The 20,314-nt window shown below is 39.5% G+C and overlaps 1 protein-coding gene across 1 annotated transcript in view; it reads right to left on the bottom strand.

Annotated features, from left to right (window-relative positions):
- Window positions 1–18,015, bottom strand: part of FAM81B (family with sequence similarity 81 member B) — a 53,917-nt gene extending 35,902 nt beyond the window's left edge. Inside the window, exons 1-3 of the mRNA XM_010380606.1 lie at window positions 17,845–18,015; window positions 16,457–16,560; window positions 13,544–13,608 (exon numbers count right to left, since the gene is read on the bottom strand). Coding sequence (XP_010378908.1) covers window positions 13,544–13,608; window positions 16,457–16,560; window positions 17,845–17,854 — 179 coding nt within the window. The 5' untranslated portion in view covers window positions 17,855–18,015. The remainder of the gene's footprint in view (window positions 1–13,543; window positions 13,609–16,456; window positions 16,561–17,844) is intronic.
- Between the last annotated feature and the right edge of the window lie 2,299 nt (window positions 18,016–20,314).

Consider the following 20,314-nt stretch of genomic DNA (forward strand, 5'->3'; position numbering starts at 1 on the left):
CTACTCCTGCATTTTATAAATAGTTACAGCTAATATCTTTGAGCATTTAATATAAGCCAGACCTTGTGGCTAGCACTTTAAATTATTCATCTATTGAATCTTCATGATAACACCATGAAGGATCTATTAATATTACCCCATTTTTAACGATAATGAAACTGAGGCTTAGAAAGATTGAATAACTTGTCCAACTTTATTCAGCTAACAATGGTGGACCAGTATTCAAGCTAAGCAGTCTGGAGTTCATACTACGTTACATGCGGAGAAGAGGTCCCCTTCAAACTTTGCCTCCAAATCACCCCTGGAATGTGCTTCCTCCTCATTTTACCCACTATTCTAACAAACCAAGTTGGATGATTTCTGGATCCATATAAATGTAATACCTGATAATTCTATGCTGAGGAGAGGGTTGCCTACTAATAGATGGAAGAAATCACAGATTAAAGGCAAAGATGAGCAAAAGAGTCAGAAGTTCAATGAAAAGTAAACAAAGTAAATGAGAAATGGGAAAAGACAAAGGCCAGGGCTCTTTCATGTACGAGCAAAGAAACTTAAAAATCCTCATAACCTCTCTTGGCATTAATCTATTACTTCTTCCCTTCACAGATCAGATTCTTGAAGAAGCAAGCTAGTTTTGTTGCGCCTTTCAATATGTGTGGTTTACTCCTCACCCTATGATAATCAGATACCTCTCTCTCTCTTTCTCTCTCTCCCTCCCCACTTCCCTCCTCTCTCTCTCTCTACCTTCAGGCATTTTGGGGGAAGCCAACTGCCATACTGAATAGCCCTAGGGAGAGGTCCACCTGACGAGGAACTGAAAACTCCTGACAATAGCCAGCAAGGGTCTGGGGTGTCCTATCAAGAGCTATATAAGTGAACCATCCTAGAATTCCTGATCCTGAGAAACTGTGAGGTAAATATTTGCTGTTTTATGCCACTGAGTTTTGGGATACTTTGCTACACAGCAATAGATAACTAACATGGACAGCAATCTACATGAAAAAATGAGGAAGGTCTGAGACTCAGATGGTGATCTTGGACATAAAGGAGGAGGATAGATGCTACAAATATTATAAACCTAGAAGCTGTAGAACTTTGAGATAGATTGGAAATGAGCCTGAAAGCGGGAGAGATTCTGATGTTTTGGATTTGAGCTTAATGTATGATGTCACTTTTCATCAAGACTGAAAATTCAAACAAAAAACAGTTAGGTTTAGGGGGAAGAAAACAAATTTGAGATTTTCTTTATGGCATCTATATGAAGATGCCCCTTGAACAGTCTGAAATGTGTCTGAAGATAGAGATTTTGATGTTACCAGAGAAGTAAATGGTGGTTGAAGACTTGGGTGAAGAAAATGAGATTGCCTGAGCTGGCAGGTGTGTGTGTGTGTGTGTGTGTGTGTGTGTGTGTGTGTGTGTGTGTGTGTAAAAGAGAACAGGCATTTTTGGAATCACTTAGGTAGCTTTCAAAAGGAGGAGTTGCACCATCACTGCTCGCCTTGGCTCCTACCCCATCCCACATACTGCAACTGTCTGGTGGGGTGGGGGTCTACGACCTGAGAAATGATGGGGGGTTCTGTGGGACTCACAGAGCAGACTTTGGTCCCATGGAAAATATTGCCATCCCCCATGCCCAGGGGTCCTGTTGTCTCTGCAGAGCCAGCACACCTCTGCTCAGCTCTGGCTGAGTCTTCAGAAGACTCACTCAGCTTCAGCCTCCTGGGAAAATAAAGCTTTCAGCAAGCAATACAGAACTGAGGGTTAGCAAGAATATGGGAGCTAAAGTAAATCGGCCCCAGAGGGATGTGACAGCTCATGTGAGACAAAGTGCAGAAAGAAAGGAAATGAGTTACACAGTTATTCAGAGGTTAAAAAACTCCTGGACTGACTATGATTTTGACAAAAAGGTTGAATTAATGTGGCTTTCCATCCTCTCTCCCTCACAAAATCCTGAAGGACTTGGAGAAGGTGAAAAGCCCCTGGGGTAGTGGGGGCTATTTTAAACTGGTGCGTGTGTGGGTGGTGCTGTGGATGCCACGATGTGCCCCCCAGCTCCCTGTTCAGGGAGGAAGGACTTATACCCCTCAACTGTTGGGAGTGCTGCCAGCTGGCAGACCTCAGCTGTTAGCTTTCTCTGAGAACTGCCTTGTCAAGGTCATGCCCACTTTCTGGGGCAGCTTCATTCAGTGATTGGACAGTGTATGGGTATAAAGGCCTAGCATGCTTGGTCTAACTCTGGACAACTTTGAAGGGCTGTCCCAGCTCCAGAGCTTCCTGTGAAGTTGGCTGCAGTCTTCTTTGGTTCAACTATTGGAGCCATGGTACCTAATGTATATAAAATCCATATATAACTAATTGAAGTTAGTTGGTTCAACTCACTTTATATAGTTCAACTATTCCTTCTGTTCAGTTCCATTCCTTTCCCTCCCCTTCCACAGGTGTTGATCCCAGTGTGATCTATAATAAGCCTTCTATTCACCAGTCTCCATCTCAGAGTCTGTTCCCTGGGTAACCCAACCTGAGTCAGATGGCTGCATTGGCCTGGGACAGGGGACAGCTTGGGAGGGCTGTGGGAAGATAAAATGGGGCAAGGGAACAACGTAAGTCTGCTCTTCTTCTCTGTTGCCTTGGGACCAGTTGCTCTGACTCATGTGAAATGTCAAACTGTTCTAGGTGTCCTCTAAAGAAAGATTAGGCAGGGCAGAGAGACTGTGTTGGTAAGGAGTTGGAGCAGTAACAATAACAACAAACTTGGGGAACAATTGACTTTGGGGAGTTGCTGCCACCTTGCTCCACTTCTAAATGTCCCCAGGGTGGGAAAGCAACTGCCCTCCTAAACCTGCTTCTTCCTGGGAGCAAAAGGTGAAGACCTGACAGGAGAAGTTATTCTGTGGAATAGGGAGTGGTTTTCTGGTGCCTGGGACTCATCCACACCCCACCCCTGGACTCACTGGAGCTGACAAGGCTGCATTGGAGACCAGGATCTGGCTGAAATGCCCAGGGGAAGTGAGTTCAAAGGCCAAATTAACAGGACTTTTGAGGAGCACAGCCTTTTTAAAAGTAATTAACCTACAAATTAACAACCTACTAGATTACAGATTCCCACAAAAGAGAGATATTAAAATGTACACAATAAATTTTTAAAAGGCTAATAAACATATTAAGAGAGAAGATGATAGAAAGTATTAATAAAATAAGAAAAACTAGAAAATGTAAAAAGTAAACAAGTAGAACCATTAGGTATGGAAAATATAATTGAAATAAAAAATAAAAGGTAGGATAAATATGACAGAAAAAATAGCTGAGGAATGAATTAGTGATTTGGAAGACCAGACTGAGGAAATTTACGAGGCAGAACAAGGAATGGTCCACAAGCTGGAGATGTCAGGGTCACGATATGAAAGTTATGGATTCCAAAATCAAATGTTAACATTAACTCCCACATTTTCTCTTCATTCCAACAATAAGCAGGGGACCTTAATGCTACTCATGTGCCCTAATAGGGTAGCTGCAGAAATAACACCCAGAAGTATTCTTAGACTCCAAACCCAGTTTGTTTAGTTCTTTCTTCCTTTCTTGATCCTGGCTACTATTATCTTTTCCACTTTTCCTCCTAACAAATAACACATCCTCCATACGGCAGCTAGAGTGGTCTTTCTAAAGTGTAAATGGTAGCCCTTGACTACTTAAAACCTTCCTATAGCTTATCCATTCTTTCAGAATAAAATCCTATCTCTCCTTTCTAACCTCATCTCCTCCCATTCTTCCCTCCATTTATCTCATTCAACCAATAGGCCTTCTCTCATAATACCCCATTTTATCTTCTCCAAAGCATTTGTCATTACCTAAAATTATCTTATTTACTTGTTTCTGTTTATTGTCTATCCTCCATCACTAGAATGAGAGCTCCCTATGTGAGGCACTTTTCTAATGTGTTCTGCACAGTCCCCTAACATTGAGAAGAATGCATGGCACATAGTAGGCAGTCAATAAGTATTTGTTGATTGACGGACTGATTTCTCTACCTGGACTGTTCCCTTAAGACTCAGTCGTTGAAAAACTAGACAAAAAAAAAAAAAAAAAAAAAAAAAAAAAAAAAAAAGGTTCCATAAAGTCACAGTTTGTTGGAGCCTCAAGACATAGTTTATTCTCTTGAGCAATATAAAATAGTCTCAGCATAGGTGAGATTCTTCTTCTCTTTTTTTTCAAATTGAATATTTCATTAACATGGTAGTTGTTTTTGTAACTCGTGTACACACACTTGCACACTCAGAGAGATTCTTCTTTTCTATCACCTGTAAATCTGAGGTGCAAAGAAAACTTTGCCAAGGGGTTTTGTGAGTCAGATTGCATTTACCACTCATTTGGTTCAAAAATATTCTTTTGGAAAATCACCAAATGGTACCTACCATATATAAAATCCATTCCCCTAAAACCCCCACCATGCTGACAGTGCTACCCTGGATTGGATGTATGAGTCAGAGGCAGAAGGGAAGAAGATGCCAGGCTCTGCTGAAGGTGACACATAGCCTCGCGGTGGACTGCAGATTTGCTCATTATTTTCTTTGAACCAGTGTTGCTTTGTGGCCTCTAGACAATCTATAGCCCAGATTTGCCAGCAAAGGTATTTGATCTCCTGGTTTTCAGTCCTGTATAGACACTTATAAATTATGCTTCATTTCCCCCCAAATTTAGAAATTGTTTTCTCCTAGATGTTCTCAGTATGGCAGATACCATTGGTTACCCTCCCACCAGCCACCCCCACTTCTGCCTGACTTGATTCATCCTTCCTGTCCCCCATAGCCTTCTGGGGGGCAAACTAATCATAAGGATTCCATTCTTCTGGGTTGAGATGCAATTGATCATGATAAGAGCATGTGAAGCAATTCTGGCCCATGATACGCAAAGAGAAACCTGCTATGGGGCTTCTGGGTAAAGTGTCTTTGCCTTCAAGAAGGAATACACAAGGAGAAACTTCCCTCTTCTTTGCTGAATGTTGTCCTGTCTGTGCATGATGCTTGGAACTACCAAAGCCATCTTGTGATCATGAGGAAAAAGGATATGGTGGAGAGAAAGGATAAAAAAACACCTGGCTGCTTAATGATGTTCTGAAGCTACTAAATTTACCAAACTCTGGATTTTTTTTTTTTTTTTTTGTTATATGAGCTAAGCAGTATTCCTACATTTAAACCATTTTTGACTAGTGCTTCTATTATGTGCAGCTGAAAGTATTGTGTGTGTATCTAGTCACTTACCAATAAAAATGTCATTTCAAATAAAGATATATTAAGTACTTACTAAATATTTACTCTAGTTCATATACAATATTTACTCTAGTCCATACACACGTTTACTCTAGTCTATGCCTGTAATACTACATATTTAAATATAATTGCTCTGTTCCTCAAAGAACTTAGATTAATTCTGATTTCTCATACTTCAATTGGTATCACAGGGGAGGGTGAGGGAGGGAAGTTGTTAAAATACAGATTACTCCACTCCAACACAGACCTACTGAATCATAATTTTAGGGTAGGCAGGGAGAGTAAGAATATGCATTTTAAGCAAGTGCATAGATGATTCTAATGTATCCTAAAGACTACACACCACTCATTTGTTTAAGATTGGTCATGTGAATCAGCAAATAATATAAGGCAGGATATATAATGAAGTGCTAAAGTAGTGAACTATGGAATATGAGCTCTCAAGTTCTGTAGACATCCAGAAGCAGCTTGGCAGGTTGGAAAGCAAGGTAGACTGAGGGTAGAATACAGGCTCCACCACTTACCAACCAAGTGTTCTAATTGCTTCATCTGTAAACAGGGTCAACAAGGCCTGTTTTGCTGTGTGATTATAAGTTCTGAGATAATAAGTGAGAAGCATGCAGTAGAGAGGGTGGTGAAACCAATGCCATACAGCTGTATGTCTGGGGTTAGGAGGGTCCCAGTGCCTCACTCTTGGGGGTGAGGTGCTGTTGGGTAATGTCAAGAGTATATCCAGAAAGAGCAATGAGGGGGCAGACCCAAGCCAGCAGGTCTGTGGTCCTGTCTGTCAGGTCTGATTTCAATGCTGTGGCTATTTGGCCCATTGAAGGAAGCCTTTTAGGAGGGTATCACCTACTGCTATGCAAAGCTATTTGTCTGCAACCATGGAGACATTAAGTGGGGTGCAAATGCTAGACTGTAGTTATTTCTTTTCCTTAATTTTTAAAGTTTATTTTTAAAATTTATTTTATGTTTAAGTGGAGAACTTTCCTTTTTGAAATTTCTTTTCAGGCCTGGGATTTACTATTAACTGCAGTCTTATTATTATTGATAATTCTTAAGGTTTAATGAAGCCCCAAATCATGGCTCTGTTTGGTTTTATTTACATGGTTCCTGCAAGATAATAGACAACTTATATTTTTTCCCTATTTGCATTGCCACAAGGACAGAGAATATTGTTTTCCAATTGACCTTTCTAAATCAACCATGGAAGAACAAACACACGAGCATGTCTCAATTTTCTAAGAGAGATTCCTGACGAGGCCATTATTCAAATCATTATGTATTCCTAAGGGATATAAACTGAGGGCTTTCCCTAGTAGTAAGATGTAAACTTAAGAACCTTACTGCTTTCTTAGTATGTTATGTATGTCAGTGGAACCTAGATCTAAATTTAACTATGAAAGGAAAGAAAGAACTGAATATTCCAGATGAGTGCAGATGGAGTCACCAGCCACAGGAGGAAAAATTCCTAGGGGGCCTTTTCAGAGAGATATTTGGGCTTCACATAGATCATTGATTATGTAGCTGACAACTGAATCCGAACAGATTTTCCACAAACTCTGAGTTCTATTTTTCTGTAATTCGGTGTGACTTGCACCAGCTGTGCTGTAGCTGGCAGATCGGCCGGTACATGGAGCCTCTCACTTCCCTGCCTGTTCTGTTCTTGTGAATAGAGTCCTAAATTTACTGAGGAGATTCTGATAACCATTTTGGCAACCTGTAATACTCAGAGAATCAAACTTGAAAATTTAATCTTTTTCTAGAACACAAAAAGGCATACTGAAGAAAGATTTCTACATTTTTATGAGATCTAATGTATGACTAGTTACGGTCTGAGTGCAGAGAGTCCTACAAAAAAAAATCTAAAGTGAAATCTCAGGGAATATTTTGATGCCTCACAAAAATAATCTATGAGTGTGTATGTGGGGAGTGATGAAATAGAAAAAAACATTTTCTGTAGTTTCTGTGTTGCTTGTTTATAACCACCCTGGCAAGTGGATGTTTGTAGCTGGAGAAGCTTCCACTGCTGAGTTTTAGGTAGGGCTGAATGCTGTGGGGGCTGAGGCAGGCAATTTGAGTTCGGGTGGCCTCTGTCCAGGAGGAAGTACACCAGGCCAACAGGGCTAGGCCATCACAGAGCACCAGGAAGGGCCCAAAAAGGAGAACTCCATATAGTGGCACGGTCCAGAAGAGACTGGAAAGAGAACTGGTCATGATTCTTTTCCAGTGAAAAGTGATGCGCTCTATAAGGCAGACTCCTCATGTTCAGTAGAATTTTTAATAAGATTGCAAAATGAGTGATGTGCCTGGTACAACTGGTTTTCCTTTATGTGGAGGCGTCAAGGTTGACAAAGGTTCCAAACAGAGTCCCTGTATCAGTGAGGACAGGGTGGATGTCTGGGTCATATTTACAGGTAAAGCATATACAAACTGCAGTGCAAATTGTTTTGATGACGTTGGGAGTTCCTGTAGCGTTTGTGGCCCTCTTGAGATACCATATTACCTTGCTCTTTGCGGGTAGGGGTGGGGGTGGGGGAGTGTTTAATGTGAGTCTCCAGGGGAAAGAACGCTGTACTTGGAGTCAGAAGACCTGGGTTCAAGTTATATCTCTGTCACAAACTACCTTCAACCTCTCTGAGGTTGCCCAGAAGAGGGCTCCCTCTCTGTCCCGTGGAGAGAGGGACTCCTGCCTGACCCTCCCACTCGGCTGTTGAGATCAAGTTAAAGGATGTATACTTGAAATACTTTGCAATGTCTTGTAACCAAGTCTTGTACGATGTTGTATATATGTGTTCTAACAATTATTTATAATTATTAAATGGTGTTGCGGGTTGAATTGTGTCCCCCCAAAAGAAATGGTGAAATCTTAAGCTTAATACCTCAGTATGTGACCTTATTTGGAAATTGGGTCTTGCAGATATAAATAGTTAAGGTGAGGTCCTACTGGAGTAGAGTGGGCCCCTAATCCAGCATGGCTGGTGTCGATGTGAAGATGGCTGTATGTATGTATGTATGTATGTGAAGGTGGTTGTATGAAGACAGAAACACAGGGAGACACCATGTAAAGATGGAGGCAGAGATTGGAGTGACACATCTATAAGCCAAAGAGTACCAGGGATTCCCAAAAATCACCAAAAGCTAGGTGGGAGACAAGGAACAGATTCCCCTCAGAGCCCTCGGAAGGAACCAATCCTACTGGCACTTTGATTTTGGACTTCCAACCTCCAGAATTGTGAGGTAATAAATTTGTATTGTTTAAAGCCACCCAGTTTGTGGTAGGGAGTTCCTAGCCCAGGAGAAATATAAGGAATTTATTATAACACTATCTTATTTCTATTTAGTGCTTATAGTCAATGTATCATTTTCATTGCATTCTCATCACTACCCTGTGGCATAAGTAAAATTTGTCTCTACTCAGGAGGAAACTGAGGCTTGGAGGCTGTGAGTCACTCAGCAGGGAAACATTCCAGTTAGCCTCTCCTCTTTCTCCTACATCACAGCAGCTTTGCTTGGGCCAGTTAGTGGCTCTTCCTGTTACATTCACACTTTTCTCAGGGGAGAAATGTGTGTCTTTCTCTCTTCTTCTTAATATGTAACTTGCTGCCAACATCATGTAATTTTTCACCAAGTCACCTTTCCTGTCTGGCTCACATCTCTCCTTGGAGTCCTAAGGGTCTTCTCAGAGACCCAGAGGTTGAAGGGGGCTCCCTCTCTGCTCTAGAGAACTGAGATCAGCATCAGCCTGACCTCAGTGGAGTTCTCACGCTTGAGCAGAAGGTCTTAAATGTGACAAGAATTCAGACAGCCTCCTGGGAGGGACTGAGCATCATTTGGGCAGCCCCTTCCCTTACTAATTGGGGGTCCCTATGGGTAATGTCCAGTCCCTGCAACTGTGCCCACTCTTAGCAGAGCCTTGCCCATCACAGGTGGCAGGAGGCATGAAAAGAAGAAAGAGAAAGAGCAAAAGACTGCACTGTGGCTGATAGCAGCACCATCCAACCTAATATCATCTATCCATAGAAAGTTCAACCAACAGAGTTTTGTCTTCCTTTCTCATGCATTGTAGTGTGAAATATCTGTGTGCCTCATATAGTAACAAAAGCAATGCATCGCGGAATAATAAAGTGTCTGCCATAGTGCTAAGAAAAACCTTGAAAAGTGAATACTTTCAGACCCTGAACTCCATATTCCACTCATGAAGGGAAGTCATTAATCATTTATTATTTTGCCCATTTGACTTGCTGAAAGTTTTATGTATCCAGATTTTAAACATCATTCTTTGGTTGTCAGCCAGACCCTCATCTTCACAAAATGTACTCTTGAGAGAATGCCTGAGATACATGTTGGCTATAGCCCAGCCTGGAAAACTCCTCAGTATAAAACGTCATTTCCTTGGCCTCCTTTTTGTTCAGGAAAGTTGGAACTTGCCTCATGGACAGCAGAAACCTGGGATTCATTCTCTCCAGAGACTACCAAATAGAATCCCAGATGCTATCATAGTTCCAATTTGTATTTCCCTCCTTTTCGCCGCAGCCATCCTTGCCCACATTCTGTTGCTGCTACACCATAAGAATGTTCTTGCCTTAGAAACTTTGCTCTTTCCCCAGACGTCCACATGGCCAAATCCCTCACTTCCTGGTCTTTTCTCAAATGTCAACTTCTTAATGAGGCCTACCCCAGCCAGCTATCTAATAATTCATTTCTCTGTTTCCTGCTAGAATGGCTCCAAATGCATTATTAGATAGCTCCCTGAAGGAGCTTCTTGTCAAATTCTTATCACATTTGAAGGATTTTTGTCTGACTTGTTCACAGGTGTCTCTTCAAGTGCCTAGCATGTGCCTGGCACATAGCACATGCTTAATAAATAGATATTAAGTGAGTAAATGGTAACAACCAGTTTTTGAAGATCAAAGAATCGTAAGGATGAAAGAGACCTTAGAACGTATTTGATTCCACAGGGAAAAACTTCCCCCACCCCCGGGAGAGTCAGTTAAAGAAAAAAAGAGAAATTTATGGGCAGAATTGATTTTACATTAAAAATTAAATCCCATGGGAAAATAATATACATTCCTAAAGCTTAACCGCCTACTTTATTTCACAGGACAATGTTGATGAGAAATTGTGGGCAGAGTTGAGAAGTAGCAGGCACTCATCACTGATCACTTGAAATCCCCACCCCGTTTTATAGCATAGGCAGATATTGCCAGAGAAGAAATTTTCTTTTTCTCAGGGTCATATAGCTGATTAGAGGCAGATGCAAGAGTAGACCTGAGGTGTCCTGGCCTCCTTTTAGTGCTCTTTCCACCACCATCAGCAGCAGAAGAATCAGGAAAAAAAGGCTCTGGTACTTTTCTGCTCAGTTAAGCTTAAATGAGCATTGAATACACTGTTGTAAAATTAGTGGATATCTGTTCATTGTGAATCAATGAACAAATGTGGAAATCTGAATTGTTACCTTTAATAGAATGTCACCATAATTGTTCTGTCAAAGATTGAAAGCATCCCTCCTTACCCTGCCCCATGGTTTCTTATGACCTAGCATTTATCAAGTACTAATAATGCTTGGATGCTGCTCCAACTGCCTGAGGCAGGAAGGGCTTTGTAAACACACCCCATCTGCCTGTCTCTTGAATGTGCATATGCCTGGCCCTAGAGATATTCCCTCATTGGCCGAGAATGACCCCTTTTGTCCCTGAATGTTTACTTTTTGAGTTGCTATTCTTTGCTGATAGTATTACCTGTAAATATACCCATATAGGTTTTAAGGTCAAACCTCTGAAAACCTGTAATATATATTCAGGCCATTTAATGAGTTGATAATGACTTTTACTTAAGTACTCTGTTTGCCTGTCAAATCATTTGTTGTCACCCAACAAAAACTATGAGTTGAAGGGTGAAGTCCATCCTTCCTTCTTTCCTTCCTTCCTTCCTTCCTTCCTTCCTTCCTTCCTTCCTTCCTTCCTTCCTTCCTTCCTTCCTTCCTTCCTTCCTTCCTTCCTTGTATGTATGTATGTATGTATGTATGTATGTATGTATTATTTAGAGATGGAGTTTCAGTCTGTGACCCAGGCAGGAGTGCAGTGGTGCAATCTCTGTTCACTGCAACCTCCACCTCCCGAGTTCAAGCGATTCTCCTGCCTCACCCTCCCAAGTAACTGGGATTACAGGTGTGCACCACCATGCCTGGCTGATTTTTGTATATTTAGTGGAGCTGGGGTTTCACCATGTTGGCTATGCTGGTGTCAAACTCCTGACCTCAGGTGATCCGCTCACCTCCACCTCCCAAAGTGCTGGGATTATAGATGTGAGCCACTGTGCCTGGCCAGTGAAGTTATTTTAAAAACCATTGTTCTTTATTTCTATTTTTTTGGATTAAATATGTCAATTCAAAATATCTGCACTGATTACTGAAATGCTCAAATGCTATTTTGCTTTTCCAGTTAATCAGCTGCTTTAAGCAGAGCTATAACAATTTAATTGTTCTACTGTTACTTTCCATTTAATCTGTCAACTACAGTTTATCAAGTATATTCAGTGCACCATGATAGGCCACTGGAGGGGTATCAAAAATCATAAGGCCATAGAGTGCCTGCCTTTAGGGAGTTTGCAGCCCATTCTGAGAGATAAGAGAGAGACCAAAAGACAATTAACAATGTGAAGTCATAAATAGAAAGTTCTAGATATATGGTTTACATAGTAAGAGAAGGGATAAGGGAGAGATTAAGGTAGAAATAAATGTTGGAGTCAAGTAATCTTTATCATGCTTTTGCTTTGCATTATAGACAGTTTGTTCCTCTTTGTCTTCATTTTAATTTATCTGAAAGCCAGGAAATCCAAAAAGTTTATCTTGGACTGCTTAAGTTTGTTACCATTTTTCAGGAGTTTGTTTTCTCATCTCCTGAGATGTAGGTCACCAGCTTGAGCTAAGAAATCCACACGGGTTCGTAATAGAATTTGACAGATCAGAAGAATGATTTTTATTTTCCATTTGTCATGTAGAGAGTCAGGTAGGGACAAGTTTCCCTTTTCTCCTTGGAAGATAAGCTAATATATTTATTTATAATAATTATTTTTGTGCATACTACATTCATTGTCCTTAACTCAGAAAAAAATGTCATCTATCCAAATATTGCATTTTTTAAACATTTAAAAATATTTTTCCCATGCTTGGTTTCATTTTGTTCTAAATCATAGACTTATAGTCAGATAAACAAATACAAGTTATGGGGAACATGAAAAAAGGGGCTAAAATACTGTGATTGAACTATTTGGAATGTATTAAATTTAACTGGCCAAAGGACAGGGGAATTTTTGTGAAAAAAACGCAGTAAAAATTATGAAGAAATTTTATCATCTTAATTGTTCAAGATATTTTTTAAAAATCTAAGTTCAATGTGTATTTAGATTTTTCTCTTCACATGAACTCATTTCATTCATTGGGCCATTTTTTCTTCTGTGGTCATTATTATTAAAATCAGAATTATTTTAAAGCTGCAGTGAATTCTACGGAGTTTCTAGTCCAAACTGTTTGTTTTTCAGATGAAAAAACTAAAGCCCAGAGACATTATGGAACTGACTGATGTCACACAGCAAAGTAGTAGAAGGACTGAGACTAAATCCCCAGTGCCCTGAAAACATGAATGACAGCATTAGACCAAATCCTGCTTTGACATATGGAATAGAAAATAACTCAAATTAATATGCATTGTCTCTGCAATGCCACCTTCATCACTGGCATTCTCAGGTAACTTGGACAATGTGCATGTGTTAATAGTGTGTTACTCTGTTTCCAGGTGCCCAGAGTTGTCCCTCTGTGGTACACCTTTCCTGGGGGAGCTCCAGGTATGGCACTGTAAATAGCAGAAACAACATTTTCTAGTGATTAGTGAAATTTATTTCAAAATTTCCTGAGTTTTTATCATGAAATGTTAACAGATTTACTTGGTTTATTTTGAAGTCATGGTTAGCTATATCTGATATTGTCACAATATGTAATATGTTGTGTTGCTTTTCACATAAATCTACGGGAACCTATGGAGGTCATTTAAAGAAAAGGTAGTTAAATCTGCTTGTTCTGTCAATCAGAAAGGAACAGGATCAGGTTTGTCTTTCTGACATGATTTAGTGTCTCCTGAAGGCAGAGAGCTTAAAGTCTCATTCAGGCACATTCATTTCTGACTTAATAATTAAATACAGGATTTTTTCTTTCTTGCATGTGAGATTTGTCACAATAAATGCAGTTAATAGTTAAAACTAGTTGTAATTTACACACTTACTTGTCAACATATTCAACTAGATCTGTAGAATTCTTGGTTGACATTTCGGCTGGAGATAATCTTACCTAAAACAAAGGTTACAGATTCAGAATATATCATCTGCTTGTTTACAGATTACTTTTATGCAGTTTATCTTTAAAGTGTTTTAATTTTAAACAAAATATATACCATAGACCAGATAATCAGCCTGGTTAATCTTATACATGCCCCCTTTGTACTGCTAATGACTAAAAACAAAATTAAATTCTGTGGAGATATGAGACAGCTGTATTTCATAGATTAGGTATCACAGTCAAGAAAACGTTTTTGGAAAAGTCAAAGCCATAGATTATTCTTAGATAATTTAAAAATGAAATATCTAATGATTATTGACTGAATTACTAAAGAAGTCTTTACAGAGTGAATGATTCCTGACATGCTGATTTCTAAGGAGAAACAGCTAATTTTCAAACACAACGCCCCGAACTAGAAAACTAGACTATCCAAGTACCTGGATGTCAGATTATTATAGCCAGAGCACAGTCATATACATAATTTACTAACACTAAGTATAGCTGGCCATATGTACACTTAACTGGCAACTTCTAATTCAACAAAATGGTACTACTAGAAAGTTCTATTTTCATGAAAGTTGATAATTTGCAGCATTTTTATGACAGGAAAGAAGATGCCCAATGTACTCACTGTTTTTCATATCCCGAAAATGCCTTAAATTCATTTAAGTTTAAAAAACAAGACAGATTTATCCTAATTTTAATAGCCTATTGCTGAACTGGATTCAATATGGAGAATACGAGTGGTATTCCACCTCAGTTAAAAACTTTAACAAAATATATTCCTAGGATATTTTTACTTGCTTTACGTTACTGTGTACTGTAATGGTGGGCAGAATATGTTAAGACTCACATACAGAAAGCATTCCTTTTTCAAATGCCCAAGGAATTACTACTTCTTAAGTTTTAAGAAACTTAATCGGATACCTCCCTCCTCTAAAAAACTTAAAGAAAAAAATGTTAAGTCCATTATCAAGGATGCTAATAAAGAACGCCTGACAAAGTCTCTCCTGACCCAGCCCTGTTGGTGGTGGGCGGGCAGAACAGGCTCAAGGCTGCTCATGAAGGAGCCCGTGAGCCCCCAGGAGAGAGCTTTTCCCCTCCCCCCATTGCTGAATGGGGTCTGCAATGGGTCTAATGCTGTTAAGCCATGACTTCCCCTACAGAGTGTGGAAACTGTCCTAAGTCCCAGAGGACCTGGTGCCTTCTAGCGTGGAGCGTGTTTTCACTCCTGTTTCCCACTGAAACAGTACTGAGTCCTGAGACCTCACCTACTTCATTGTCAGTTCTTTCCTCGTCACCTTTCCACCGCTCCCTCTGGTCTGTGGGGGGATCTATTTTTGGTATTTCCTCAGCAACCCGTTGGTCCCTCCTTATATGTTTGCAAACAGTAGTCCTCTCCAGTATTTGTAGAATTAAAGTGTACGATGAACACAGTGTCCAAGAGCACTAACTTCTCCTTTCTCCTTCTGAAGTGTGACAATTAGATCTATGTTTTATTTTTATTTTATTAATTTTTAAGCCTTATTTGAAAGACCATAAGTAGCATCTTCTTAAAAACACACCTATAACACACACTTTTTTAGTGACAAATGTTAAGCACAACGATGGAGGAATATTTGGAAAAGTATAGAAAAGTTAAAATACAGAATAAAAATTCTCGCTTGTAATTTTGCTACCTAGAACAAAAGCCATTGATGTTGGCTTTTGGTGCAATTTTTTAAATGTAATTTTTAGGTATCTAAGACAGTATTTAAATTTTTATATCTTTGCTAATTGAACATAAGAGTCAGTTCTGTTTTATCCTCATTCCTATAAGCTAGGATGTTATTATATATAAAAATTGTCTCATAAACAACTTGATGGCTACTATGGGAATTTATCAGTTTTTATCCATTTCATAATGATACTTTAAAATATTATAGCTTCTTGGTTTTACGGGCTATGAAATACTTTCTTGTATGTGACATACTTTTATTTGACATGATGCCCTATAAAGTGGATATCATTACCTTTACATTAGTGTAAGGATGACATTAGTTACCTTATTATTAGAAACACTTAATTAGAAACCCTTATTATGGAAAGAAATTAAGATGATTATTTTTATAGGTGAGGAGCTTCAGGATCAGAGAAGTACTAGACTTGCCCAAGATCATGTAGATGACGATGATAATCATACTATAGCCCTTCCTACTTGCTAAGCACTTACTTAGGTGACTCATTCAAACCCACAATAACTTTGTATGATAAGCCTAATTCACCCATTTTACAGAAGAAGAAACAGAGAGGTTAAGTAATCATTTCACAGTCCCACAGCTAGTATGTGGTATAGCCAATATAATACATACCAAAAATCAGTGTTTGATATTGTGCTAGTTCTTTATGTAACAAGTGACTGCATCTGCCTCTTGTTATGTAAATTACGAGGTGTTAAGAGAAGTACAAAAAAAAAATCTAAAAACACTGCTTTAAAAAAATGTTATTTTTAACAGAGAAGATATGACAAGTTCTAATAAAGGAAACATTCTATTTAGCTATACTGTTTTTCATGTTAGAGATAAAGTCTGCACCTTGAGTTTATCATGGTTCCTTTTGAATCATCATAAAACATACATCATGATCAACTTAAAACAATATTAGCCCCATATATTAAAAATCAGTCTAATTAATAAAATTGTAAATCGAGGCCATTTTTCTTTTCAGCTCTTGTTGTCAGCAGTCATTTTGCCAAGACAGAACAAACAGGAAATGTGGGAAAACTGTTCTTCCAGGACTCTTAAACTCTCTAAACACTCTAAGCTTTAAAAAAGCTGAGCAAAGTATTCTAATTTTAATGTAAATATTGAAAAGTACTTGCTTTCTTTTCTTGGTTATTGGCTGAGCCAGGAAGGGGGCCATCAGGTTCATCTGGCTGTTCCTCTGCAGTCGCAGTTGGAGAGGCACTTTTGTTTACATCCGTATCTAGGTAACCAGAATGCTGAATCAGGTCAGGAACTATGGCAAGTGAATTTTTGCAGTGCGGCTAATTTTTTTTTTTTTAATTGAGGAAAATTTCTATACATATAGCTTAGCTTAAAGGGAGGCTTTCAATTTGTTTTACATTTCCCCTTTCCTCACTTATCCCAATTCTCCCCCATACCCCTATAACATCTATCGTTAGCTAGAAGGACATTTCTTTACAGATACTTCTATAAGACTTTTAGAAACTTTCTTAGGATCAGACAGCTCTAAAATAATTGGGAATATATATTTTTTTAATTATACTTTAAGTTCTGGGATACATGTGCAGAACATGCAGGTTTGTTACGTAGGTATACACATGCCATGGTGGTTTGCTGCACCCATTAACCCATCATCTACATTAGGTATTTCTCCTAATACTATCCTCCCCTAGCCCCCCAACCCCCAACAGGCCCCAGTGTGTGATGTTCCCCTCCCTGTGTCCATGTGTTCTCATTGTTCAGCTTCCACTTGTGAGTGAGAACATGCTGTGTTTGGTTTTCTGTTCCTGTGTTAGTTTGCTGAGAATGATGGTTTCCAGCTTCATTCATGTCCCTACAAAGGACATGAACTCACCCTTTTTTATGGCTGCATAGTATTCCATGGAGTATATATGCCACATTTTCTTTATCCAGTCTATCATTGATGAGCATTTGGGTTGGTTCCAAGTCTTTACTATTGTGAACAGTGTTGTAATAAACATACATGTGAATGTGTCTTTATAGTAGAATGATTTATAATCCTTTGGGTATATACCCAGTAATGGGATTGCTGGGTCAAATGGTATTTCTAGTTCTAGATCCTTGAGGAATCACCTCACTGTCTTCCACAATGGTTAAACTAATTTATACTCCCACCAACAGTGTAAAAGCCTTCCTATTTCTCCACATCCTCTCCAGCATCTGTTGTTTCCTAACTTTTTAATGGTCACTATTCTAACTGGCGTGAGATGGTGTCTCATTGCGGTTTTGATTTGCATTTCTCTAATGACAAGTGATGATGAGCTTTTTTTCATATGTTTTTTGGCTGCATAAATGTCTTCTTTTGAGAAGTGTCTGTTCATATCCTTTGCCCACTTTTTGATGGGGTTGTTTTTTTTCTTGTAAATTTGTTTAAGTTATTACCCTGCTGTGCCCAAGCCTTCTGAGGGTCTTCATTGGGATTCATTATTTTGTTTATATGTAAAAAGAAATATAAGATAGTGAAGTAGGAGACATTTAGAGACCTCGAGTAGTCCATAAGTACCTGAACTCATGATGCTTGGATTTTCCAGCTTTATTTTTTGTTGATTTGATATTTTTGAAAAATAATCTCTGGGATTTTTTTCTTTTTTCTCAGGATGCCAGAGTGCCAAGGAATTGTAATTGCATCCTAACTAAGGTCTTGCTGTTTCTGGGGCCTCTTCCCAAGGGTGACTTAGTAGCATTGTGACTGCAGGAAGGATCTGTGATGTCAGTGTGGCTGGCCCTCACAATTGAAGTCAGGAAGTCCCTGGGATTTAGAAGCTTTTAGCGTTTTCTGCAGTGCTCATCGTCACACAAATCACTAAGCCCTTCACTTCTTTGTCTCATGGGGTAGGAAGTGGCTATTGTTAAACTGATATTTCACACTTCTTCTCCTGATTTCATCTTCACAGTTTGAAAAGAGACCAGTTATCATCAAGTTGGACAAAGAGGAAATGAAATGCTGCGGTATTCCCAAATCTTTCTCCAAGTATGTTGGGGGGAAGCTAACTCTTCTAGGTTACAAGGAGACTTCACAGATAGTGCAGCAGTAACGAAACGTGACATGGGTCAGAGTTTTACAGAAATAAAAATATTGAACTTTGCCTTTGTAGGGGAAATTTTGTTCAGTTATTTAGCCAAAAAGGGGTGGATTGTTTTAGCTGTAAAATGTTTGTCCGAGTTTTAAAATTAGAATTTGCATGTTTGTTAATACTACTTGGCCTCCATATATGGAAACGATGCTTTGGCTAAGTTGTTATCCAAATTATGGTATCAGATTTGCCTTGTTTAAAGGCACACAATGTTCAGGATGCTGAGTGACAAACTTTGATCCCACAGATAAAGGACACCTATGATTTGGGCTTCCATGCATATCCCCTAGTCCTAAGCTAAGCCCTTAAAACTCAAAGATGCAGTAGTTCATGGTTTGCAAGCAGTCCAAAAGGCTCATTATGCTACCCTAATCATCATTTTATGTAGTGCCAAGGGACACTGATGCACAGCAGAGACTAAGAGCAGGTGGCTAGAGATTCTGAGAGAGTGTGTTGGAACCCTGACTCCTCAACCTACCAGCTATTTACTTTGGACAAAAGTACATCACCTCTTTAAGCCTCAGCTTTCTCCTCTGTGAAATGAGCTAATAATACTGATCCCATAAGGTGGTTGAGAGGGTTAAATGTAATAATATACTTACTGTGCTCAGCTGAGAGTGATGCCAGGAATCCACTAAAAGATAACTATTATTAGTGATTATTTTACAAGGTGCCAATTATCCAAGAAATAGACACAAGCAGAGTCTGTTTAAGAAAGAAAAACTAGATTTAACCTTTTTTAACAACTTTTTGAGATTCTTTCTCTTCTTAAATTCAGCTTTTAATCCATGGTATTTGGTTAGAAAAATTGGCCCTACTAAATTGGACAACTTTAGTAGGTTTGTTCTCTAAACATAAATGGCTATTCAATTTTAACATAACAATGCACATAATATATATGTATATTATTCATGTCTGCCCTGCTTTGAATCTCTCCACCAAAATTCATGTTGAAATGCAATTGCCATTCTTTTTTTTTTTTTTCTTTTCAAGACGGAGTCTCACACTGTTGCCCAGGCTGGAGTGCAGTAGCGTGATCTTGGCTCACTGAAAGCTCGGCCTCCCAGATTCACGCCATTCTCTTGCCTCAGCCTCCCAGGTAGCTGGGACTACAGGTGCCTGCCACCACACCTGGCTACTTTTTGGATTTTTAGTAGAGATGGGGTTTCACCATGTTAGCCAGGATGGTCTCGATCTCCTGACCTCGCGATCTGCCCACCTCAGCCTCCCAAAGACTTGGATTACAGGTGTGAGCCACCACGCCGGGCCTATTGCCATTCTAATAGTATTAGGAGGTAGAGGCTTTAAGAAGCGTTTAGGTCATAAGGGCTCTCTCCTCATGAATGAATTAAAGCCCTTATTGTGGAAATGAGTTAGTTATCATAGGAGTGGACTCCTGATAAAAAGGATGAGTTTGGCTTAGTTTCTCTTTCTCTGTCTTGCATGCTTATTTCTCTTCTTTTTATGTTATGATGTAACACAAAGATGTATCCTCTCTATCTTGGACTTCCCAGCCTCCGGAACCATGAGCCAAATAAATACCCAGACTTTGGTATTCTTTTTTTGGACAGAGTCTTGCTCTGTTACCCATGCTGGAGTGCAGTGGTGCGATCTTGGCTCACTGCAACCTCTGCCTCCAAAGTTCAAGCAATTCTCATGCCTTAGCCTCCTGAGTAGCTGGAACTACAGGCGTGCACCATCACATCTGGCTAATTTTTGTATTTTTAGTAGAGACGGGGTTTTACCATGTTGGCCAGGCTGGTCTCAAACTCCTGACCTCAAGTGATCCCACAACCTCAGTCTCCCAAAGTGCTGGGATTACAGGTGTGAGCCACCATGCAAGGCCCCAGACTATGGTATTCTGTTATAGCAGAAGAAAATGGACTAAGACAGCTTCCC

Source organism: Rhinopithecus roxellana, chromosome 3 (genome assembly GCF_007565055.1).
Source record: "Rhinopithecus roxellana isolate Shanxi Qingling chromosome 3, ASM756505v1, whole genome shotgun sequence".
In the NCBI taxonomy this organism is placed as follows: Eukaryota; Metazoa; Chordata; class Mammalia; order Primates; family Cercopithecidae; genus Rhinopithecus; species Rhinopithecus roxellana.